General features: G+C 40.4%; 1 protein-coding gene across 1 annotated transcript; it reads left to right on the top strand.

Moving 5' to 3' along the window:
- Nucleotides 1-1,671: 1,671 nt before the first annotated feature.
- PCLAF (PCNA clamp associated factor) lies at nt 1,672-21,326 on the top strand. Its single transcript, XM_053719882.1, has 4 exons — nt 1,672-1,810; nt 20,587-20,673; nt 20,835-21,009; nt 21,108-21,326. The coding sequence occupies exons 1-4, from the start codon at nt 1,759-1,761 to the stop codon at nt 21,160-21,162; spliced, it is 369 nt and encodes a 122-aa protein (XP_053575857.1). The 5' UTR covers nt 1,672-1,758; the 3' UTR covers nt 21,163-21,326.
- Nucleotides 21,327-25,957: the final 4,631 nt, after the last annotated feature.

Below are 25,957 nucleotides of genomic sequence, written 5' to 3' on the forward strand. Positions count from 1 at the left end.
GTTATATAATTCTGCATTATGTGCAGAGTTATATAACATTATTTTTAATGTTTACTGATACTTTAAGTCTTACTGAAAAAGATAATTTTATTACATACATTGTTTTCCCATTATTATTGCTCAAAATGAGGTAACATTGGAAATCTATTTTAATTTCTAAATAAACCTTTATTTAACAATATTTAGTGTTTGCTAACTGTATTTCTACATTTATTATGCTTTATTCTGAGAAAAAACTAATAAAGTTGCAAATTCCAGATGTGTAGATTGTATGTATACATATATATATATATATATATATATATATATATATATAAACACACATGCATCGATTGAGGTTGTGTTCTTATGATACATAAGGGCCGATTTATCAGTTTGTCTGACATGATACAGTGTAGCGTATCATGTCCGACAGACATCACTGAATGCCAACAGCATATGCGGTCGGCATTTAACATTGCACAAGCAGTTCAATAGACAGCTAGCAGTGGGTGTCAATCGTATAGGATAGAGTGGGCTGCGGAGCAGTTATTGAGCAGCGGTCTTAAAGGAACACTTAACCCAAAAAATGTATTTCATGATTCAGAAAGAGAATGCAAATTTAAATAACAATCCAATTCACTTCTATTATTTATTTTGCTTCATATTTTAGATATCCTTAGTTGAAGAAAAAGTAATGCACATTGGTGAGCCAATCACATGAGGCTTCTAAGTGCAGCAACCAATCAGCAGCTACTGAGCCTATCTAGATATGCTTTTCAGCAAAGAATATCAAGAGAATAAAACAAATTAGATAATAGGAGTAACTAAGAAATTTGTTTAAAATTGCACGCTCTTTCTATATCATGAACGAAAAAAATGGGTTTCATGTCCCTTTAAGACCACTGCTTCATAGCTGCTGTTTCCGACTTGTTAAATTGGCCCCATATACACTCACATTTTTAACATACTACATTTAAACTATTCGTTTATTAAACCTAGTACAGTACTTTTAATTTGACTGAACCACATCACGTGTCACATAAGTGTAACATTTATGTAGATTCCTACACAAGTACAGTCTGGATTTTCATTTTATACCGTGACTTCCCTGATCCACAATTAGTAGAGAAAAGACCTCAGTGTGACAACTTCATCGTGTTACTTGACAGATCTGGTACAGTACCGTGATGAAACTTTGTGACTTCATGTAATATAAAATGTATTACATATTATAAAGTATTTTCAAGTGTCAGTAGATCAGTATATGAATTTTTGTTTCTAAACCAGGTGCAAGTCTTTACAAATAAAAGATTTTCTATCTTCTACGAGCTATATTTACAAGCACCCGCCGTTTTCTCTCCTATTGTCTATAACGCAAATACTGCGTTCCGTAAATAGTTACTAATGCTACTATATCAGGCAGGTACTGCTCTCAGCTCTGCTCTCTCTATAACAAAACAAGCGGGAATTCGGGAAACCCAGTAGCCAATTTAATCCTTCCCCTTGACCAATGACTAGTACGAACGTCACGCCTATCAAGCAATAGTTGAATGAGCGGGAAATTAAAAATACTCCCTCAGCTGTCGAATGCCTGACTACTATTGGATAATGTGAAATGGCGGGTCATAGTGTAATAGACGTTGTCCAATCAAAAGAGATTAGGTTTTCTGTCACTCTAAGCTGTCAGGGCGGGAAGTTTAAATAGCTCATCTTAAAGGGTTAGAGTGTTTTCATTGTTAGTCTACGTGTGATAGAAGGTGCTTGCCTTGTGGTAAAATGGTGCGCACTAAGGCTGACAGTGTTGGTGGCTCTGGCAGCTATAGAAAAGGTGAGTGTTCATTAAAGGCACGTGATGAATGTTAATATGCGAAATTGAGTTATACCGCAATATTATCAAAAGCTGTGTTATATGTCCGTGAGCTGATTGGTTTGGCGCCAAGTTAAAATATGCGCGCGCCAAATCTTGTCTGCTAATGTATTAGTAGGACTTCAGTGTATGTATAAGGAACGCGTGGATGCATATTTGTTATGTTGTTATATTTCTTATGTCTGTCGTTATGTTAGAAACTTTATGGTGACTGAGATGGCCCCATATAAGATTATGTAGGGTGAAGGCTATAAGGAAACAGCTGCAATATTTAATATGCAAGGGCATTAAGAATATAAAGCTATACTGCACAAGCAGAGAAAAGTTAATACTAAAATGGTTTACTTTTTTTTAGAATAATTGATATATTCCCATTGACTTACATTATAAACTGGGTTGCAATTTACAACCATTCCTTCTGGAACCTGAGGGCTACCTGTATAGTAAAAAAAAACCGAAGATAAATTAATAGAGCAACTGTCTAATTTACTCCTATCTAAATCATGAAAGATTAATTTTTGGCTGGACTATTCTTTTAATTGTATATTGATTATCTCTGCAATAAAATATAACATTTATTTTTTAGCTTAAAGGAACATGAAATTCATGCTAAATCACTTGAAACTGATGCAGTATAACTGTAAAAAGCTTACGGGAAAATATCACCTGAGCATCTCTAGGTAAATAAGGAAGATATTTCACCTCCCAATTTGCTCAGCCAAGTAGGTCCTGTGCAAAAGTTATACTTAAAGGACATACATGTTTTTTTTGTTGCATAAAGGTTTTGTAGATCTATTTATATAGCCCATAATTCTTTTTATTTTTTAATGGATAGTTTTGCTTATTTTTAAATAACACTGACTCCTAACCAAACCCCAAAGTTTTAGAATACTGACATATACCTACTCCAGCTTTCTTCTGTTTGTGTAAAGGGTTTTTTCATATGCAGGGGGGGGGTGTTATATTTCCTCCTTGCAGTAGCTGTTCCAGTAACCTTAAACGGCTAAACTGGAAGCTTCTAAATAAGATTTTAAATGGGTTTTATACTGGATTTTTATATCCATATCTGTGCATATTCTTTATATTAGTGTCTATTACATGTAGTTAAAGGACCATTAACCTAAAATGGGTTCTAAACTCATACATACTTTCAAATGGTTATTTTCCAATGTAGCCCAATTTTCCACATTATTTTGTTGGCATATAAAGACTTACTATTTTCAGCTGTGCTGTTCAAAAATGTCTGCCTCCCCCTATTTCATCACCAGTCTGTGCTTGCATTAACTTTTCTATTCTACACGCTCCCGGCGTATGTGCAATGTGCTGATTTTAGTCAAGGGGGTACTTTTGAATCCAGAACTAAAAGTAACCGCCCAGTACACAGCTTGTACCCCCTTGACGAAAATCGGTGCCATGCACAAGCGCCGGAAGCTTGTAGAATAGAAAAGTTAATGTAATCAGACTGGTGACGAAATAGGGGAGGGGGCAGGCGGACATTTTTTAAACAGCACAGCTGAAAATAGTCTTTTTACATGCTAACAAAATATTGTGGAACATTGGACTACATTGGAAAATAATAGTTTGAAAGTCTATATGTATGAGTTAGAACCCATTTTGGTTTGACTGTCCCTTTAAATGAAAATTGGTGCATACTGTCCCCTTAAAGGGACACTGAACCCAAAAATTGTTTCAGATAGAGCATGACATTTTAAGCATCTTTCTAACTTACTCCTATTAAATGTTCATTCTCTTGGTATCTTTATTTGAAATGCAAGAATGTAAGTTTAGATGCCGGCCCATTTTTTGTTAAAGGGACACTAAACCCAAATGTTTTTAGATTTAGAGAGCATGTGATTTTAAACAACTTTCTAATTCACTTCTATTTATTTTGTATAATTCTCTTTATTTGTTGAAAATCATATCTAGATCTAGTCTTAGTAGCTGCTGATTGGTGGCTGCACATAGATGCCTCATGTGATTAGCTCACCCATGTGCATCACTTTCTTCAGTTAAGAATATCTAAAGAATAAAGCAAATTAGATAATATAAGTAAATTGGAATATTTAAAATTCTATTCTCTACCTGAATCATGAAATATTTTTTTGGGGTTTAGTATCCCTTTAACACACTTTAAGTTCTTGCTGATTGGTGGATAAATTCACCCACCAATAAAAAAAATTCCATGGTTCTGAACCAAAAAATAGCTTAGATGCCTTTTTTCAAATAAAGAAAGCAAGAAAACGAAGAAAAATTAATAGGAGTAAATTAGAAAGTTGCTTAAAATTGCATGCTCTATCTGAATCACAAAAGGAAAAATTGGGTTCAGTGTCCCTTTAAGCTGCTGTCCAGCTGCACTTAAAACAAATTTTAAATAAAGGAATGAACTGCAGTCAATCGGCATCAACAGTGCTGAGGTCATGACCTCTTACTGTGATGTAGTCATGAGATTTCATATTAAACATCTTTAAAATGAATAGGTAAATGAGTGCATGAGGCTCACTCCCTTGCCGGTCCTTGGACAGACATTAGATTTGCTGCTTAAAGTCCTTTACAATGGGTTGTGAATATTTTAGGACATATTGAGGTAAAATATCTTTCTTTTTTACATAGAGCTCTTCAGGTGATATTTTCTAGTCTGCTTTTTACAGCTATGCTGCATCACTTTTCAAGTGTTTAAACATTTGGGTATCATGGCCCTTTAATATTGGTTAACATTTTAACCACATTCCAATAGCCTCACACCATTGCGTTGTTACACACACACTATATAATTCCCCCATCTTCACTATTTTTTTTTTTTCCTCTTACCTGGGGTTCAAGTGGTGCAAAGTCCCTTTTCTAAATCTAATTCCCTGAGGTTCACTTGGGATGGATGCCAGAGTATCGGTGTTGTACCCCCCACTTGAAGCCCCAGGCAGATGGGGGGGGGGGGGGTAGAGATTACACTGAAAAAATTAGGAGCCAGGCCGTTGTATTTGTATATAGACATATGGAGAATAACCCATAAGTTAGGAGCCAGGGGTAAAATTCTAGGAGCCAGTGGCTACCAGGCTCCTGGGTTTGTCGAGCCCTGCTGTAGAATATAAATGTCTGGTTAAAGGGATACTAAACAAATGTTTTCTTCCATGATTGAGAGAGCATGCAACTTTCTAATTTACTATTTTTCGTTGTTCTCTTGCTATCTTTTTGAAAAACAGGAATGTAGTAAGGTTAGGAGCTGGACCATTTTTGGTTTAGAACCTGGGTAGTTCTTGTTTGGTGGTTACATGTAGCGCTTGCACAGTGAGTGACTTTGGTCAGATTTGTGTCACAGGAAGTGATGCAATTGGCTGATCTTTTATAACAGAGTGGTCTAAAATCAGCCGGGTGGTGCACCTACTAAAGGTCCTGGGGAGAACACATCTATCATCTTGCAATGTATGCAGAAAATAAGTAGGTATGAAGTATCAATACAAATTACATACATTTTAAACTACTCAAAATTCTGGTTTCCCTGAGGGGTTACTCTTTGGCAATGTATGCCTGGTCCTGTCTAATCACTCAGAATTGCAAAAACTATTAAATCTCTACACAATGAATGATCAATATGGCTGTAGGTAGCAGCAATTGGCGCCTTTCAGAGCTGGATTTCTTTGTGTGAAAGTGGTACTCAGATCTATGTAAATGCAGATATTTGTTGCGCTTTCACAAGAAGAAATCTGGATCCAATTGCCGCTGTCCGCGGATACATACGGCTTTCATTGTGCACCAGTTACATATTTATCATTCAAACATTGTTGTATGAGCCCTAACATCAACGGTTACAACAAAAACGTGGCTAGTGGTTACTGCCGGTGTCTAGTCTTACTATGGTTACTTCATAGCTCTAAGGGCATGAAAGCCTTATAGCCCTTAGAAAATGTATTATGTTCTCACCATAATGCTTTCAAATAAGGGGTTCTCAACTTTATGTATTGTGTGCAGCAACATGAGAGATCCTTCTTGATTGATCCATATGATCACGACTGCTCGGACTATATAGTCCAGCATGGTATGAGTTTTGTCCCTTTTTAGAATCATTAAACTTTTTTTAAAATATAATAATTTTTTTTAACAATGTTTACATAGCTAAAGGTGCTGATCTCATGCTTAGCTTTGTGAGTGCATGGTCTGTACATTCCAGTTCTCAAATTTCTTGACTCGGAACTAGCTGAGGGTATGAGCAACTCATGCTCCAGGGCTTGACAAGGAGCATGGAGAAAATTCACAAGTCCCCCCCCCCCCCCCCCCCCCCCAAAAAAAAATATTAAAATGCATACCACCATATTTTATTTTAAGGCATCTGGACGATATTCTTATCCAGGCGTCTTACCAACTGACAATCTCATACAGACATGGTTCTGTCCTTTCTGAGGACTCATGTGTGGAAGGTGAATCTCTAGAAAAGAGTTCACTAATTCCACTGACAAGGGTTCCTTTTTTGGGAACTCTAAGACTCTATATCCATGAAGATTTTCTTGACGGAAGTCAGAAAGTTAAAGATTCTGAATACATGGAGAGCCCTTCAGTCCAATCCTCGACCATCAGGTGGCCCAGTGCATGGAGGTGATTGGTTTGATGGTGGCGGCAATGGACATCATTCAGTTTGCTCGCTTCCATCTCAGACCACTACAACTGTGCATGATTAGGCAGTGGAATGGAGATTATGCAAATTTGGATCAAGAGACTCTTCTTTGGTGGTTGTCGCTGGATCATCTGTCCCAAGGGACCTGCTTCCGCAGACCCTCTGGGGTGATAGTGACAACGGATGCCGGTCTCCAAGGCTGGGGGGCAGTCTGGAATTCCCTGAAGGCTCAGGGGGTATGGATGCGGTCGGAGTCTCTTCCAAGCAATATTCTGGAATTGAGAGCGATATTCAATGCGCTTCAGGCTTGGCCTCAGTTGTCTTCGGCCACATTTATCCGATTTCAGTCGCACAACATCACGACTGTGGCTTACATCAGGGAGGAACAAGGAGTTCCTTAGCAATGACAGAATAATCCAAGCTCACTCTTATCTGTCAGCAATCTACATCCCAGGAGTGGACAACTGGGGCGCTGACTTTTTGAGCAGACAGACCATTCATCCGTGGTAATGGGAACTCCATCCTGAGGTCTTTGCCACTCTGATCCTCAAATGGGGCAGACCGGAGTTGGATCTTATGGTTTCCCGTCATTATGCCAAGCTCCCGAGATACGGATCCAGGGATCCTCAGGCCGAACTGATAAATGCCTTGGTCGTTCAACCTACCTTATGTGTTTCCACAGTTTGCTCTCCTTCCCCGGGTGATTGCTCGTCTCAAACAGGAGAGAGCTTAGGTAATTCTCATCGCTCCTGCGTGGCCTCGCAGGATTTGGTATGCCGACCTGGTGGACATGTCCTCTGCCACGTGGAAGCTTCATTGAGGCAGGACCTTCTCATTCAGGGACCCTTCCATCACCCAAATCTAATTTCTCTGCAGCTGACTGCTTGGCGATTGAATGCTTGATTTTATCTAAGCGGGGGTTCTCTGATTCGGTCATCGATACTTTGATTCAGGCACGTAAGCCTGTCACTAGAAAGATCTACCATAAAATATGGCGTACATATCTTTATTGGTGCGAATCCAAGGGCTACTCATGGAGTAGTTAGGATTCCCAGGATTTTAACTTTTCTCCAAGAAGGATTGGAGAAAGGGTTGTCAGCAAGTTCCTTAAAGGGACACATTTTCTGCTTTGTCAATTTTGCTAAATAAGCGCCTGGCGTATATGCCAGACGTTCAGTCTTTTTGTCGGGCTTTGACTAGAATCAAGCCTGTGTTTAGACCAATTGCTCCACCCTGGAGTTTGAATTTAGTTCTTCAAGGGGTTCTATTTGAACCCATGCATTCCATAGATAAGTTATCTTGGAAGGTTTTATTTTTTGGTTGCTATTTCTTCTGCTCGCAGAGTTTGAGCTTTCAGCTTTACAATGTGACTCTCCTTATCTTTTCCATTCTGATAAGGTGGTTTTCTTCCTAAGGTTGTTTCTAATAGGAATATTAATCAGGAAATTGTTGTTCCTTCATTGTGTCCTGATCCTTTTAAGGAGGAGTGTTTGTTGCATAACTTGGACGTGGTCCGTGCCCTGAAGTTTTACTTGCAGGCGACTAAGGAATTTCGTCAATCATCTTCATTGTTTGTTTTTTCTGGAAGACGTAGGGGCCAGAAAGCTACGGCTACCTCTTTCCTGTTGGCTGAAGAGTATCATCCGTCTGGCATATATGAGACTGCTGGACAGCAGCCTCCTAAAAGAATTACGGCTCATTCCACTAGGGCTGTGGCTTCTTCATCGGCATTTAAAAACGATGCTTCTGTTGAACAGATTTGCAAGGCTGCAGCTTGGTAGTCTCTTCACTTTTTTTTTACAAATTTGATACTTTTACTTCTTCTGAGGCTGTTTTTGGGGGAGAGGTTTTTCAAGCAGTGGTGCCTTCCGTTTAGGTTGTCTTGTCCCTCCCTTTCATCAGTGTCCTATAGCTTTGGTATTGTATCCCATAAGTAAAGATGAAATCTGTGGACTCTTCATATCTTTATGCTTACCTGATTTATTTCTTTTACAATATGAAAAGTCCACGGCCCACCCTGTCATTTCTAAGACAGGTATTTATTTTTGTTAAACTTCAGTCACAACTGGCGTTTCCTTTCTCTACCTAACTTTGTTCGAATGACTGGAGTGGGATGGAAGGGAGGAGTATTTTTGCTAGATAATTGGTTCCAACCAGCTTTTCAAAATTTGGAATCTGATTCACAGCACACAACCTTGATTTGTGAATTATTTTGGCTCGTTTTACACATGGACAGTTCACATATATGTATTCCCAAAGTAACATGAGATTTGTGCAGCAAACTCACCCCCCCCTGGCATTTTTGCCTTAAATATGAATATATTTTTGGTATCCCGACATCTTGATTTGTTTTTTCTATTAAAACTGAGTCATTCTTCAATTCAATTGGTTCTATTTGTAAGGAAATAGGAGCTTTCTCGACATTGACAGGTCAGTGTGAATATTTTTTTAAAGGGACAATTTACTCAAATGTTCTCCCCTCATTCATTCCCAATGATCCACTTTACCTGCTGGAGTGTAAAATTGTTTACAAGTATTTCCTTTACCCTTATTTTGTCTTTTGAAAGTTGATTTAGCCTGTGGAAAATACAGTATACACAAATTGTAATATAACTGCATGCAATAAAGAGTATTAAACCTTTTAAAAACCTAGAATCTCCCAGTTTAGCACTGTCGAGGTTAGTCTGGGACACCTGCTGAAAAGGGCTGGGAAAAGCAGGAAGCGCAGACACTTCCCCAATCCCTTGCATATGAAAAGGCCACACAGTGCTGGAAATTGAGTGAACCTGAATGCTAAACTGTTGGCTTTTGTGTTCTGTTTGGGAGGGGGAAATGTGGGTGTTTACACTCTTGTATGCACCTAGGAAGACTTGTGGTCACTTTCTCCTGACACTGCTGTATGCCTTTTTGATAACATCACTTTTAGCAAAGATATGTATGCACTTCATATTTTTGAGTCAATACTTATGATTTTTTTTCCTGCAGCAATATTTATCTATTCTAAAGCAAACGGGCAGTAGTTGGGAATTGTTCTCCCTAGAGCCTTTTTTTTTAGCAGATGCACCACCCGGCTGATTCTACTGACCACCCGTCTAACATTTTTAATACTGGCTAATATTTAGCTAATATGTTAAATTTTTATTGCACAAATTATCACGTTAAATTATGCAAATCAGTTTTGGATAGCTGAAAACTATATACTAGGAAACTACACTGCCCCCACCCGGCTACTTAAAATGCGACCTGGCTGGCAACAGCCAGGTTTTTAATGCGGTGTTCAATAGCCAGACTCCAGTCAACTTTTCTTGATTGTAGGACCCACAATAGTCTTTAGTCCAGACAGCAAGGCTAGCCACTCTCACCGTTGGTATAAAATGCATTGTTTATTTTTATGTAAAAGTATGGAGCTGTGAGCCTTGAAGTTATCAGGGTGCACTTCAATTGGAGAATAAGGTTCTGTTCAATCTTCAGTTAAATTACTTGAAAAGGGAAAAAGTTATGTAGCATCGTTATGCAAAACTAAACTTTTGCCTGATTATATAACACCCACTGCTTTATTGGTGGAAGGTAACATGCCTAATAGTTTCTTCCTGGGTAGACTTTTTTTTTTTTTTTTTTAAGACATGGAGAGTCCACAACGTCATTCCAATAACTAGTGGTATATTCACTCCTGGCCAGCAGGAGGAGGCAAATACAACCCAATCAAAGCTAAGTGTCACTTCCTTTACCCATAACCCTAAGTCTTTCTCTTTGCCTCTGTCAATGGAGGACGTGAAGTTGGTGTCTGAAGATTTATATTTTAATGGGTACTTTTCCCTGCAAGCAAGGATTGGGGTTTAGATGTGTCCATCTCAATCTCTTGAGTAAGAGTAGTGGTGGCTTTTAAGCAGTTACAAATCAAGGAAAACCAACTTTCTAACATGATTGCTACGCTAGTTGTAGAAAGCCAGAGTTGGTTACTCTGTTTCTTTTTCTACAGGTCTCTGTAAGGAGTGTCCTTTCATGCCTTGTGAGCAGTCTTCCTGTCTGACAGAAGACAAAAGCACTTAGCTGCAAATATAGCTGAGTATGGGAGACTTGCACTTGGGAAAATTATTTCTGCATTATTAATTTGGGATATATGTAATCCTTGGGGCAGTGTGCAGACACTTGTGTGGGGAGACTAAGGGGTTAATAGCTTCCCTTACTGTGTTTGGGACGGTATCTCTGGGGCTCAATTTTATATTTATTAGATGGCAGTTTAAGTATCATTTCTCAGCTATTTTGAAGGAAGAAAATGTGACATATTTACCTCTGTTAGTATCTGAGGGATTATAAGAAATGCGTGCTTTTTACTTTGCTGCAGTTTCTTTTCCCGCCGGTCAAGTGATTTCCCGCCCTCCCATTTGAGATTCGGAGCAGCATCTCTGAGCTCTCTTCTGTAACGGCTCGTTTGACCTATCTGCAGGGGAGTTTGTCCAATATTGGTGAAGGTTCAGGTAGGGCATCTCAGGCTGGCTGAGGTGTAGATGCATACTTTGTGTGTGTGTGTGGGGGGGGTTCCCTGAGTTTTTACTGCTTTTGTGCTCTTTAAAGTGACACCAGTTTTCGAGTTATCTTTAATTCTGTTTCTTTTGTGGATTTATCCAAGCTATGGACTCTGAACAAGTCTTTCTCATAATGTTTACTGTTTGGAGGCCCAAAATAAATTACTGACTTCTCAGCCTAATGTCTCCCAGGATGATGCTGTTAAGGATATGCCACAGCTTTCTCCTCAAACATCCCAAGTTAATGGCTTCAGTGCCCTGTGGTTCCTCTCAGCCTCCTGGAGGAGTTTGTATTTGCTAATAGATTTTACTGCAGATATCTTCTGCAGGCTTTTCACATGAGGAGGAAGCGCAAGAGGAACTAAATTTTTCTTATAGTAAGGTGTCCCATCTTCTGTTGTGAGGGTTGACCTTCCCCATAAGTCTGAGGATACCTCGGTAGTTTCTCAGGGTGAGATCTCAGATTCGGACAGAATAAATCCTTTGATGCTGCAGAAGTAAGCTTCAGATTTAAGCTTGAACACCTTTGTTTACTTCTAAAGGAGGTACAAGCTACTTTGGACGACTCCGGTCGCTGTCAACCCTAAAATCTAGTAAGCTTTATAAATACTATGATTCATCTGCCGTGGAAGTATTTCCTGTCCCAGACCATGTCTGATTTTTCAGCAATGTGATAAGATGGGGTTTACCCTTCTCAAGATTTTTTTTTTTTTTCTTTCTGTTGCTGACTCCATTAGGGACTCATGGTGCATTGTGCCTAAAGTAGGAGGAGATATTTCCACTCTGGCCAAGAAAACCACGATTCCTATAGAGGATAACTGTTTAAAGATCCCATGGATAAAAAGTTGGAGCCTTAATTAAAGGGACAGTCTACACCAGAATTGTTATTGTTTAAAAAGATAGATAATCCCTTTATTACCCATTCCCCAGTTTTGCATAACCAACAATTATAATACACTTAACCTCTATGATTATCTTGTATCTAAGCCTCTGCAAATTGCCTCTTTATTTCAGTTCTTTTGACAGACGTGCAGTCTAGCCAATCAGTGCCTGCTCCCAGATAACTTCACCTGCACGAGCACAGTGTTACCTATATGAAATACATGAACACCCTCTAGTGGTGAATAACTGTTAAAATGCATTCTGAAAAGAGGTGGCCTTCAAGGTCTAACAAATTAGCATATGAACCTCCTAGGTTAAGCTTTCAACTAAGAATACCTGGAGAACAAAGCAAAATTGGTTCTAAAAGTAAATTGGAAAATTGTTTAACATTACATGCTCTCTGAATCTTGAAAGTTTATTTTGGCCTTGACTGTCCCTTTTAAAGAATGTATGTTCATTAGGGATTTCAATGGTAGCCTGCTGTTTGTGTTGCTATGGTAACAAAGGCAGCATCTTATTGGTGTGATGCTTTGTCTGAGCTAATTTTAGAAAAGACTTCATTAGAGGCGATCCAAGATGGGGTCAAGGCTCAAGCTGGCTAATTCCTTTATCTCTGATGCCAACATGCAAGTCATTAGACTGGCAGCCAAGATGTATGGTTTCACTGTTCTAGCCTGCAGGGCTCTGGTTAAAATCTTGGTCAGCTGATACCTCAAAGTCCAAGCTGTTGTCGCTACCTTTCAAGGGCAAGACCCTGTTTGGCCCTGGTCTGGCGGAGATACTTTCTGAAATTACAGGTGGAAAGAGTCTTTTCAGCCACAGGACAAGAACAGACCAAAGCAATGTCAAAATTCAAATTTTCATTCCTTTCGTAACTTCAAGGGTCAAGGCTTCCTCTCCCTCCAAGCCGGAGCAGTCCAAGTCCTCTTGGAGACCCGATCAGACTTGGAATAAGGGGAGGCCTTCATCTGAGACTAAGTCAGCATGAAGGGTCTACCTGGTCCGGTAGTGGATCAAGTGGTGGCAGACTTTCCTTGTTTAGTCAAGCTTGGATACACAATGTCTCAGACCCTTGGGCTGTGGACATAGTATCTCAGGGTTACTAAATAGAATTGAACTCGTCCTCCCAGGGGCAGATTTCTCCTAAAGATTATCTGCAGATCAGGTAAAAAAAAGGCATTAAGATCCATTGAGGATCTTTCTTCCCTGGGAGTGCTTGTCCCTGTTCCAGTAAATGAACAGGGTCTAGGATTCTATTCAAATCTGTTTGTGGTTCCCAAAAAAGGGAACTTTTTGACACATTGTATACCTGAAATGTCTGGTTTCTCAAGGTACCGTCCTTCAAGATGGAGTACATTCTTCCTTTGGTCCAAGAGGGTCAGTTCATGACCACCATAGACCTGAAGGATGCGTATCTTTATGTTCCCATTCACAGGGATCATTACCAGTTCCTAAATTTTGCTTTTCTAGGCAAGCACTTTCAATTTGGTGCTCTTCCGTTTTGGCCTTGCCGCGGCTCCCAGAATTTTCAAAGGTTCTGGGGGTGCTCTTGGCAGTAGTCGGGTCTCAAGGAATTGTGGTGACTCCTTACCTGGACGACATCTTGGTTCAGGCGTCATCTTTTCAACTAGCAAAATATCATACAGATCTTGTCTTATCTACATTCCCACAGATGAAAAGTAATCTGGAAAATAGTTTCCTTGTACAAGGGTGTTTCTTAGGGACCATTATCGATTCCCTATCTTTGAATGTTTTTCTGACCGATGTCAGAAAATCCACTTTCTCTTGTTAAGTGTATCCAGTCCATGGATCATCCATTACTTGTGGGATATTCTCCTTCCCAACAGGAAGTTGCAAGAGGATCACCCACAGCAGAGCTGCTATATAGCTCCTCCCCTCACTGCCATATCCAGTCATTCTCTTGCAACTCTCAACAAAGATGGAGGTAGTAAGAGTAGAGTGGTGTATTATAGTTAGTTTTTTAACTTCAATCAAAAGTTTGTTATTTTTAAATGGTACAGGAGTGTACCGTTTCATCTAAGGCAGCATTAGTAGAAGAATCTGCCTGTGATTTCTATGATCTTAGCAGAAGTAACTAAGATCCACTGCCGTTCTCACATATTCTGAGGAGTGAGGTAACTTCAGAGGAGGAATGGCGTGCAGGTTTTCCTGCAATAAGGTATGTGCAGTTAATATATTTCTTGGGATGGAATTTGCTAGAAAAATGCTGCTGATACCGGATTAATGTAAGTTAGCCTAAATGCAGTGATTTAATAGCGACTGGTATCAGGCTTATTAACAGAGATACATACTCTTATAAAAATGTAATATAAAAACGATTAACATGCCAGCAAAACGTTTTATATGTTTGGTGACAAAACTTATTGGGGCCTAGTTTTTTTTCCACATGGCTGGCTTGATTTTTGCCTAGAAACAGTTTCCTGAGGCTTTCCACTGTTGTAATATGAGTGGGAGGGGCCTATTTTAGCACTTTTCTGCGCAGCTAGAATTAGACACTCGGCTTCCTTCTGCATGATACAGGACATCTCAAAAGGGCTTCAAAAGTCGTGTTTGAGGAGGGTAACAACCACAGTAGACCTGTGGCAGTTGTTGTGACTGTTTAAAAACGTTTTTGTCATTTATTATTCTGTTTTTGGTATTAAGGGGTTAATCATCCATATGCAAGTGGGTGCAATGCTCTGCTAACTTGTTACATACACTGTAAAAATTTCGTTAGTGTAACTGCCTTTTTTCACTGTTTCAAATTTTAGCAAAATTTGTTTCTCTTAAAGGCACAGTAATGTTTTTTATTTTGCTTGTTAACTTGGTTTAAAGTGTTTACCAAGCTTGCTAGTCTCATTGTTAGTCTGTACAAACATGTCTGACACAGAGGACACTACTTTTTCATTATGTTTAAAAGCCATGGTGGAGCCCCATAGGAGAATGTGTACTAAATGTATTGATTTCACCTTAAACAGTAAAGATCAGTCTTTATCTATAAAAGAATTGTCACCAGAGGGGTCTGTCGAGGGGGAAGTTATGCCGACTAACTCTCCCCACGTGTCGGACACTTCGCCTCCCGCTCAAGGGCCGCACGCTAATATGGCGCCAAGTACATCAGGGACGCCCATAGCGATTACTTTGCAGGACATGGCTGCAATCATGAATAATACCTTGTCAGAGGTATTAGCCAGATTGCCTGAATTGAGAGGCAAGCGCGATAGCTCTGGGGTTAGACGAGATACAGAGCGCGTAGATGCTGTAAGAGCCATGTCTGATACTGCGTCACAATATGCAGAACCAGAGGACGGAGAGCTTCAGTCTGTGGGTGACGTCTCTGAATCGGGGAGACCTGATTCAGAGATTATTAATTTTAAATTTAAGGTTGAGAACCTCCGTGTATTGCTTGGGGGGGTATTAGCTGCTCTGAATGACTGTGACACAATTGCAGTGCCAGAGAAATTGTGTAGACTGGATAAATACTATGCAGTGCCGGTGAGTACTGATGTTTTTCCAATACCTAAAAGGCTTACAGAAATTATTAGTAAGGAGTGGGATAGACCCGGTGTGCCCTTTTCCCCACCTCCTATATTTAGAAAAATGTTTCCAATAGATGCCACTACACTGGACTTATGGCAGACAGTCCCTAAGGTGGAGGGAGCAGTTTCTATTTTAGCAAAGCGTACTACTATCCCGGTTGAGGACAGTTGTGCTTTTTCAGATCCAATGGATAAAAAATTAGAGGGTTACCTTAAGAAAATGTTTATTCAACAAGGTTTTATTTTACAGCCCCTTGCATGCATTGCGCCTGTCACTGCTGCGGCAGCGTTCTGGTTTGAGGCCCTGGAAGAGGCCATCCATACAGCTCCATTGACTGAAATTATTGACAAGCTTAGAACACTTAAGCTAGCTAACTCATTTGTTTCTGATGCCATTGTTCATTTGACTAAACTAACGGCTAAGAATTCCGGATTCGCCATCCAGGCGCGTAGGGCGCTATGGCTCAAATACTGGTCAGCTGATGTGACTTCAAAGTTTAAATTACTCAACATTCCTTTCAAGGGGCAGACCTTATTCGGACCTGGTTTGAAAGAAATTATTGCTGACATTACTGGAGGTAAGGGTCATACCCTTCCTCAGGACAGGGCCAAATCAAGGGCCAAACAGTCTAATTTTCGTGCCTTTCGAAATTTCAAGGCAGGTGCAGGATCAACTTCCTCTGCTTCAAAACAAGAGGGAACTTTTGCTCAATCCAAGCAGGCCTGGAAACCTAACCAGTCCTGGAACAAGGGCAAGCAGGCCAGAAAGCCTGCTGCTGCCTCCAAGACAGCATGAAGGAACGGCCCCCTCTCCGGCAACGGATCTAGTAGGGGGCAGACTTTCTCTCTTCGCCCAGGCGTGGGCAAGAGATCTTCAGGATCCCTGGGTGTTGGAAATCATATCTCAGGGATATCTTCTGGACTTCAAAGCTTCTCCTCCACAAGGGAGATTTCACCTTTCAAGATTATCTGCAAACCAGATAAAGAAAGAGGCATTCCTAAGCTGCGTACAAGACCTCCTTGTAATGGGAGTGATCCATCCAGTTCCGCGGACGGAACAAGGACAGGGGTTTTATTCAAATCTGTTTGTGGTTCCCAAAAAAGAGGGAACCTTCAGACCAATTTTGGATCTAAAGATCCTAAACAAATTCCTCAGAGTTCCGTCATTCAAGATGGAAACTATTCGAACCATTTTACCCTTGATCCAAGAGGGTCAGTACATGACCACAGTGGACTTAAAGGATGCCTACCTTCACATTCCGATTCACAAGAATCATCATCGGTTCCTGAGGTTTGCCTTTCTCGACAGGCATTACTAATTTGTAGCTCTTCCCTTCGGGTTGGCTACAGCCCGAATAATTTTTACAAAGGTTCTGGGCTCACTTCTGGCGGTTCGAAGACCGCGAGGCATAGCGGTGGCTCCTTACCTAGACGACATCCTGATACAGGCGTCAAGCTTTCAAATTGCCAAATCTCATACAGAGATAGTTCTGGCATTCCTGAGGTCGCATGGGTGGAAAGTGAACGAAGAAAAGAGTTCTCTATCTCCTCTCACAAGGGTTTCCTTCCTAGGGACTCTAATAGATTCTATAGAAATGAAAATGTACCTGACGGAGTCCAGGTTATCAAAACTTCTAAATGCTTGCCGTGTTCTTCACTCCATTCCGCGCCCCACGGTGGCTCAGTGCATGGAAGTAATCGGCTTAATGGTAGCGGCGATGGACATGGTGCCATTTGCGCGCCTGTATCTCAGACCGCTGCAATTATGCATGCTCAGTCAGTGGAATGGGGATTACACAGATTTGTCCCCTCTACTAAATCTGGATCAGGAAACCAGAGATTCTCTTCTCTGGTGGTTGTCTCGGGTACACCTGTCCAAGGGTATGACCTTTTGCAGACCAGATTGGACAATTGTAACAGATGCCAGCCTACTAGGTTGGGGTGCAGTCTGGAACTCCCTGAAGGCTCAGGGTTCATGGACTCAGGAGGAGAAACTCCTCCCAATAAATATTCTGGAGTTAAGAGCAATATTCAATGCTCTTCTAGCTTGGCCTCAGTTAGCAACACTGAGGTTCATCAGATTTCAGTCGGACAACATCACGACTGTGGCTTACATCAACCATCAAGGGGGAACCAGGAGTTCCCTAGCGATGTCAGAAGTCTCCAAGATAATTCGCTGGGCAGAGTCTCACTCTTGCCACCTGTCAGCGATCCATATCCCGGGCGTAGAGAACTGGGAGGCGGATTTTCTAAGTCGTCAGACTTTTCATCCGGGGGAGTTGGAACTCCTTCCGGAGGTGTTTGCTCAACTGGTCCGTCGTTGGGGCAAACCAGAATTGGATCTCATGGCGTCTCGCCAGAACGCCAAGCTTCCTTGTTACGGATCCAGGTCCAGGGACCAAGAAGCGACGCTGATAGATCCTCTAGCAGCGCCTTGGTTCTTCAACCTGGCTTATGTGTTTCCACCGTTTCCTCTGCTCCCTCGTCTGATTGCCAAAATCAAACAGGAGAGCGCATCGGGGATATTGACAGCGCCTGCGTGGCCACACAGGACCTGGTATGCAGACCTAGTGGACATGTCATCCTTTCCACCATGGACTCTGCCTCTGAGACAAGACCTTCTAATACAAGGTCCTTTCAATCATCCAAATCTACTTTCTCTGAGACTGACTGCATGCGTGGCTTCTCCGAGTCAGTAATTGATACCTTAATACAGGCACGAAAGCCTGTCACCAGGAAAATTTACCACAATATATGGCGTAAATATCTTCATTGGTGTGAATCCAAGAATTACTCATGGAGTAGGGTTAGGATTCCTAGGATATTGTCCTTCCTCCAAGAGGGTTTGGACAAAGGATTATCAGCTAGTTCTTTAAAGGGACAGATTTCTGCTCTGTCCTTTTACACAAGCGTCTTGCAGAAGTTCCGGACTTTCAGGCATTTTGTCAGGCTTTAGTTAGAATTAAGCATGTGTTTAAACCTGTTGCTCCTCCATGGAGCTTAAACTTGGTTCTTAAAGTTCTTCAAGGGGTTCCGTTTGAACCCCTTCATTCTATTGATATCAAACTTCTATCATGGAAAGTTCTTTTTCTGGTGGCTATTTCCTCGGCTCGAAGAGTCTCAGTTATCTGCCTTACATTGTGATTCTCCTTATCTGATCTTTCATTCAGATAAAGTTGTTCTGCGTACAAAACCTGGGTTTTTACCTAAGGTGGTTTCTAACAAGAATATCAATCAAGAGATTGTTGTTCCATTATTATGTCCTAATCCTTCTTCAAAGAAGGAACGTCTTTTGCATAATCTAGACGTAGTCCGTGCCTTGAAGTTTTACTTACAGGCTACTAAAGATTTTCGCCAAACATCTAACCTGTTTCTTGTTTACTCTGGACAGAGGAGAGGTCAAAAGGCCTCGGCAACCTTTCTTTTTGGCTTCGGAGTATAATCCGTTTAGCCTATGAGACTGCTGGACAGCAGCCTCCTGAAAGGATTACAGCTCATTCTACTAGAGCTGTGGCTTCCACCTGAGCCTTTAAAAATGAGGCCTCTGAACAGATTTGCAGGGCTGCGCCTTGGTCTTCGCTTCATACCTTTTACAAATTTTACAAATTTGATACTTTTGCTTCTTCGGAGGCTGTTTTTGGGAGCAAGGTTCTACAGGCAGTGGTTCCTGCCTTGTCCCTCCCATCATCCGTGTACTTTAGCTTTGGTTTTGGTATCCCACAAGTGATGGATGATCCGTGGACTGAATACACTTAACAAGAGAAAACATAATTTATGCTTACCTGATACATTTATTTCTCTTGTAGTGTATTCAGTCCACGGCCCGCCTTGTCCTTTTTCAGGCAGGTCTAAATTTTAATTAAACTAGTCACCACTGCACCCTATGGTTTCTCCTTTCTTGGCTTGTTTCGGTCGAATGACTGGATATGGCAGTGAGGGGAGGAGCTATATAGCAGCTCTGCTGTTGGTGATCCTCTTGCAACTTCCTGTTGGGAAGGAGAATATCCCACAAGTAATGGATGATCTGTGGACTGGATACACTACAAGAGAAATAAATTTATCAGGTAAGCATAAATTATGTTTTTCTCTTCTTGCCTCTCTCTAGAGTCTGTTCGGCCATCAGTGGCTCAATGCATGGAGGTAGTTGGTCTGATAGTCGCTTCCATGGACATCATTCCATTTGTGAGCTCTATTATGCATGCTCAGGCAATGGAATAGAGACCATTCAGATCTTTCGAAACTCTCTGCTCTGCAGTGTGATTTGCCTTACCTTTAATTTTTCATGTGGATAAGGCGCTACTTCGTACGTTAGAATTTCTCCCTAAAGTGTTTTCGAATCTTAATCAGGATATTGTTCTTTGTCCTAATCCTAATAAGGAATGTCTTTTGCATAACTTAGATGTTGTGCATGCTCCTTTAAATTTTCCTTCAAGGGTACTAATAATTTTCGCCAATCTTCAGGTTTTTTTTGTTTTGTTGGCAAGCAGAAGGGCCAGAAGACCTCTTCTACTTATCTTTCCCTCTGGTTGAGAAGTATTAGTTTTGCTTTTGAGACTGCTGGACAGCAGCCTCCTTAGAGAATTACGGCTCATTCTACTAGGGCTGTCTCCTCCTGGGCTTGCAATTTTTTTTTTTTTTTTGTTAAATGGCGGCTACATGGACCTTGATTATTTTTACAAATGTTATACTTTTGCCTCAGCTGAGGCTTGCTTTGGGAGAGAGGTTCTTCAAGTGCTGGTGCCTTTGGTTTAGGCCTGCTGTCTTGTTCTCCCTCCCTGTTCATTCAGTGTCCTCTAGCTTGTGTATTGGTTCCCACTAGTAATTGGAATGACGTTGTCGACTCCATGTCTTCAGAAAGAAAATAAATTATCAGGTAAGCATAAATTTTGTTTTATTTCTTGACATGGAGTCCATGACCCCACTTTTTTTCTTTTTTTTTTTTTTTTTTTTGGTTAAACCTCAGGCACCTCTACACCTTATCATCTTTCCATTTCCCTTTTGCTGAATGAATGGGGACTGTGAGTAAGGGAAGTGACACTTAATAGCTCTACTGGGGTGCTCTTTGCCTCCTGCTGGCCAGGAGTGAATATCCCACTAGTAATTGTAATTATGTTGTGGACTCAATGTCTGGAAAGAAATTTAGTGTGTTCCAAGGATAATTTTTTTTTTTTTTTTTTTTTTTTAAAGCTGTTGCAGCCAGAGCTCCACGAAAAGCATTTGGAAGCAGCTCCAGTTCCTCAAACAGTGTGACGTCTCCAACAAGTGGAAAAAAATGTAAGTTTTTTTTTTTTTTGTACACTTTGTAAAGTTAAATAGTGACTGTTGCATGAAAACAGTATAGCTTCTCCCTTTGTCCGATGCCATGTAGTGTTTTTGATATCTCAACAAATTCTAATACACTTGTTTGGGGTTTTTTTTTTTTTTTTTATATATAGCTGAAAGCAAGTATGCTGGAGGCAATCCTGTCTGTGTTCGACCCACACCCACATGGCAGAAAGGCATAGGAGAATTCTTTGGGAATCCATCCACAAGTCAACCTGAGAAAGAGAATTGTGTGCCCTCTGATGATGAAGAGGCTGGTGGCAGTGGAGTTGGAAAAGCACCCAGAAAGTAAGAATTACAGCTATACCTAAAAATGAAACTTAACTCTGTCATCTACCTAGAGTACAGTTACATTTCTAAAAAAATTTTTATTTTTTTTTCTTCAGATCACGTCCTTTGCCTCAAGATCCTTCAGATGATGCTGGCTCTGATGATGAGTGAGACATTCCATGAACAATATGTCAATTTTGTATATTTGTAAATAAAGTTTATATTCTTAGCTTCATGTACATATCCTTGAATATATCTTACAGAACATGTCACTAAACTTATGGTTCAACATCCTGTCTTTTTTTTAATAAAATTTCTAATCTGTTAATACATTCTATCTGACCTAGTATTTATAACTCAGTGCTATATCATAAAGTGTAATATTACAAAGAAATTTACAAATGAGAGCCTTGATTAAGCTGTGAGAATATTTTCTAGACCTGCATCCTATAACCATTTAATTACATGTCTTTATGCATGTGCGAACAATTTTTTTTAAAAATAGCTATAAACAAGCAGCAATCAACCAAAAATAGTGGGCTAATTGATGTCCCCTTGCAATACTCAAATTATAAAGGACACTATCCAAAAAGGAAAATGTCATGTAAGTTACATTCTTTGTTAAGTTTCATTAAAAGCATTAAATCCTTGTCATATTCATTAATCTAAGCATTGCAATGTTTTAGTTTTAAAATACATGTTAGTTGCCCATGGGTGTTAAAAAAAAAAAAAAATTGTGCCCCCTCCCAAAAAAATAAGATATGAGGTAAGGCTATGTAGAGTCCAGAGGAAGGACCAGAATAGTGTCCCAAAATGTCTTGATTGTAGACTAATGATGTGGTGGTCTTCACACACCTCACAGCAAAGAAAGACACAAAATATTGATGTCTGTTTGGTAATATGACCTCACTAAAGAGGACTAGTACTCAACTTTTTTGAGCTATGAATAAGCTTAGTTGATATGCAGATTGGTATAAAGCCCCAATATTCTAAAAACATAGGACAGAAATACTTACAAGGTAATGGCATGCAAGAAACTGATCTTGAGTCGAGGCCAGCCTGGTACAAAGCAGGCCTACTAAATGGCAAATACAATATGCTATAAAAAAAAACATTCCTTGGGTCTCAAACAAAGGTTGGAGTAGAAACCCTGATGAATATTGTCCAAAGAAAGAGGGCACATTTGGCCCCATTCTGCATCTAAAGGGCCTCAACCAGTTTGTAAGGGTTGTGCCCTTCAAAATGGAAACGGTCAGATCCATCCTTCCCCTTGTTCAATTCCAACTTTCATATAATATACAGAGGTTGAGCTCTGTTTCCTATGATCAAAAAAAAACCTTCAGGCCATAAATTGTGAGTTAAGCCACACTACCATTTTATATACGCTTTGTGACTGTACAAAAAGATGCATGCACATTGTTTAGGTTTCCCAGTATATTTAGACTGGTATCCTTAGGTTGCCCATCATGATTCTCAAGTAGCTGCTGCAAGTCAGTGTTCAACTAAGCAGATGGCAGATCGATGTAGCATAGTTGGTTTATTGCTCTCGGCTTTGCCAATTCCAATATGATCTTGGGGGTTCTTGCTAGTGGGCTGGTTATTACAAGTTCTATCAGCAGAGATATCCTATGGCCTTCCGAAGCGATGGTTGCTTCCTCCTGATCATTATCCGGTCCTGCAGCAGAGGATTTGTCAGATGTCACCAGACAGGTCGACGTGTGGTCTTTGGTAGCCCATCTATCTGCCACTTGTGCATTAGAGAACCTCACTCTTCTCACAGCTGTGAGTAAATAGTAACTGAAGCCTCTCATATCAGGCAGTATAGTCAGACCTCCTCATAATCAGTCTTATGAAAGTGTAAATCTGTGTTAAGCCTATCCAGGTAGGAGGTGAATGTACTACGATATATATTGGCAAGGCAAACCCCTATGGGGATAGCACACAAGACCTTACAGTATCCTATACAGCATGGTGGAGTAGCCTCCCCATCCATTGTAAGATATGTGGCAGCATTGCTCACATCTACCAAAGGGAGCTCTAAAAGTTCTTGAGCAAGCCTCCCTGCCCTTCCATATCAGTCTTCAAGACCTGATCTGGACCCCCCACTGTTGTAGAAACCTCTCCATTAATAACCTTATAATTCTAGAATGCCTCACCACTTGGGGCAGAATTAGACACTACCAATCAGTAGCACCACACTCTTCCCCCATCACCTCACTGCCAGGATTACCCACAGGTCTCCCTAAGTCCCATCCTAATAAATGGGCACGTCTAGGAATCCAGAAGATATCAGACCTCTGGTCTACCTCCCCACAGGGTCACTTCCAGACACTGGACCAAATCAGGGGCTCCTCTCAAATCCCACCTTTTCTATCCTTTGAATATGCCTGTGTTATATAGTTGGGCTTTAAACCTACATCCCCCTGTCAGCTCCCTCTTTGGGAATCTAGATAGAATCAAGGTGACAAACTATACCGACCACTATCAACCCACTACAACTTAATGGAAAGGGCTCTCCGTCCAGATAAAGCCCCACATCTATTTAGGTGGGTGGGCGGGCCACTTTATACATTTCAATCCCCTGGCAACGTTAATGTAATGTGTGTAACTGACTGAATTACCAAAATCTTTCCCCAAAAAGAGATTGAGGGGGTGCTCAGTGTAAATAGACAGTATATATGTAAAGAAAAAAATACACCCTAAAGAGCACTCGCTTGGCATAGATTACATAAAAAGATGGCAATGACGTGAAACGTAAGTAAATAAAAATAACTTAATAATTAATAGCTAAAATTATACATATCTGGGGATAACCCCCAAGCCATAAAAACATATAGGGGTTGACAGTACTATATGCTGTGAACCTAATGTATGCAGTACAGTGAGGTACGTAAACCTCTAAATCAGATACTAACTGCAAAAGGGTAATATAGCCTAAAGCCACTTAAAGGAGGGACTAGGAGAGAAATATATACTTAAAGTAGAAATTGGGACACAATCCCAGTTGTGACAGCGGTACCGCACAGCCCCTCAGAGAAACGGTTAAATTAAAGTATCAATAATGCTAGTATATGTGAAACCTTTTTAACACATTTCTTTACGCTATACATCAGATAACGGTCGCCTGATGCGCGTTTCGCCTCGGCTTCTTCACAAGGCGACTTACCATCACGCTCACTAACAAAAAAGCCAGTTATTTTGCCTTATGAGACCTACTTCCAACTTCTCACACACTGGTACTATGTCCCCACACGCATAGCCCAAATGTTCTCCAGCACTTTGCACAAATTCTGGCAAAACTGATTACATTGGAGACGAGACATACCTGGTGGGAATGTCCCAAACTTAAAACCTTATGGAATACATGTTTTCTCACACTATCTAAAATAGGGATATCTCTTCCCCAAGTCACCAGCTTCGGCCGTTCTGCACATTGTCACACATACCCTACACAAACATCAAGGTTTTTTTTTTTTTGGTTTTTATTAAATTGTGTTTATCTCCTGATAGTGGTAAAGATATCCATAGCAAGATCATGGGAAAAAAGACTTCCCCTCCCCCCATGGACCACATTAGTTAATACCATGCCCTGTATATACTCCATGGAAAAAAGCATTTTCTACTCCCTCAAACTGACCTTTTTCTAAATTATCTGGGCTGACTGGAAATCTACTCATTTCACCCTATGGCTACCTAATACTGACTTATAAACCTATGGGAGTGTACCCCTATTAAACCTGCAGCCCCAATGTAAATTACAGGCGTGCTCCACTAGTAACCCCCCATTTACCAGCATCCATCACCCTAACCTACCTTCCCTAATCTCCCCCTTTCAACCTATGTCCCACTTAATAGGACTCTAAAACTTTCATGTTTCTGATTACATCGTTATCAACACATGTAATGTAAGGGACTTGCAAGTCCCTCTTCTTTTGGAATTATGTTTGTGTATGAATCTACTTTCTTTTCTTCTAAAAATAAAACAAATTTGAGAAATAAAATAAATATATTCTCCCATCTCAAAAAAAAAATGCATTCTACATGAAAATGCATATCATTTAAACATTGTATAGAAAATGTATCAACATAGCTCCTATAGTTATAATAGAGAGTTGTGACTTTATTAGCCAGGTATAGCAAAGACTTTGGAGCATATCTATTAAGCTCCGTATTTCTGGCAAGCCTTCAGACTTGCCAGAAACGCCAGTTATGGAGCAGTGGTCTTATAATATCTGAGGGATATTACTCAGTATTTCTTCTGTTAAGTGTGATCAGTCCACGGGTCATCATTACTTCTGGGATATTAACTGCTCCCCTACAGGAAGTGCAAGAGGATTCACCCAGCAGAGCTGCATATAGCTCCTCCCCTCTACGTCACTCCCAGTCATTCTCTTGCACCCAGCAACTAGATAGGTCGTGTGAGAGGACTATGGTGATTATACTTAGTTTTATATCTTCAATCAAAAGTTTGTTATTTTAAAATAGCACCGGAGTGTGTTATTACCTCTCTGGCAGAGTTTGAGGAAGAATCTACCAGAGTTTTGCTATGATTTTAGCCGGAGTAGTTAAGATCATATTGCTGTTCTCGGCCATCTGAGGAGTGAGGTAAACTTCAGATCAGGGGACAGCGGGCAGATGAATCTGCATAGAGGTATGTAGCAGTTTTTATTTTCTGACAATGGAATTGATGAGAAAATCCTGCCATACCGATATAATGTCATGTATGTATACTTTACACTTCAGTATTCTGGGAGAATGGTACTTCACTAGAATTACACTGTAAGAAAGACATAAAGCTGTTTAATAACTAGAGATTATGTTTAACGTTTTTGCTGGAATGTAAAATCGTTTTCATTTGCTGAGGTACTGAGTGAATAAATGTTTGGGCACCATTTTTCCACTTGGCAGTTGCTTAAATCTGTTTTTTCTGTCAGTTTCTGTTCTCCCTCACTGCTGTGTGTGTGGG

Source organism: Bombina bombina, chromosome 6 (assembly GCF_027579735.1).
Source record: "Bombina bombina isolate aBomBom1 chromosome 6, aBomBom1.pri, whole genome shotgun sequence".
NCBI lineage: Eukaryota > Metazoa > Chordata > Amphibia > Anura > Bombinatoridae > Bombina > Bombina bombina.

What these genes read in the sequence shown, in the direction of transcription:
- PCLAF (XM_053719882.1), top strand. Translation starts at nt 1,759, where the DNA reads ATGGTGCGCACTAAGGCTGACAGTGTTGGTGGCTCTGGCAGCTATAGA. An exon ending in TCCAACAAGTGGAAAAAAAT is followed by an intron (nt 20,674 to 20,834) that starts GTAAGTTTTTTT and finishes TTTTATATATAG; the next exon opens with CTGAAAGCAAGTATGCTGGA. An exon ending in GTTGGAAAAGCACCCAGAAA is followed by an intron (nt 21,010 to 21,107) that starts GTAAGAATTACA and finishes TTTTTTCTTCAG; the next exon opens with ATCACGTCCTTTGCCTCAAG.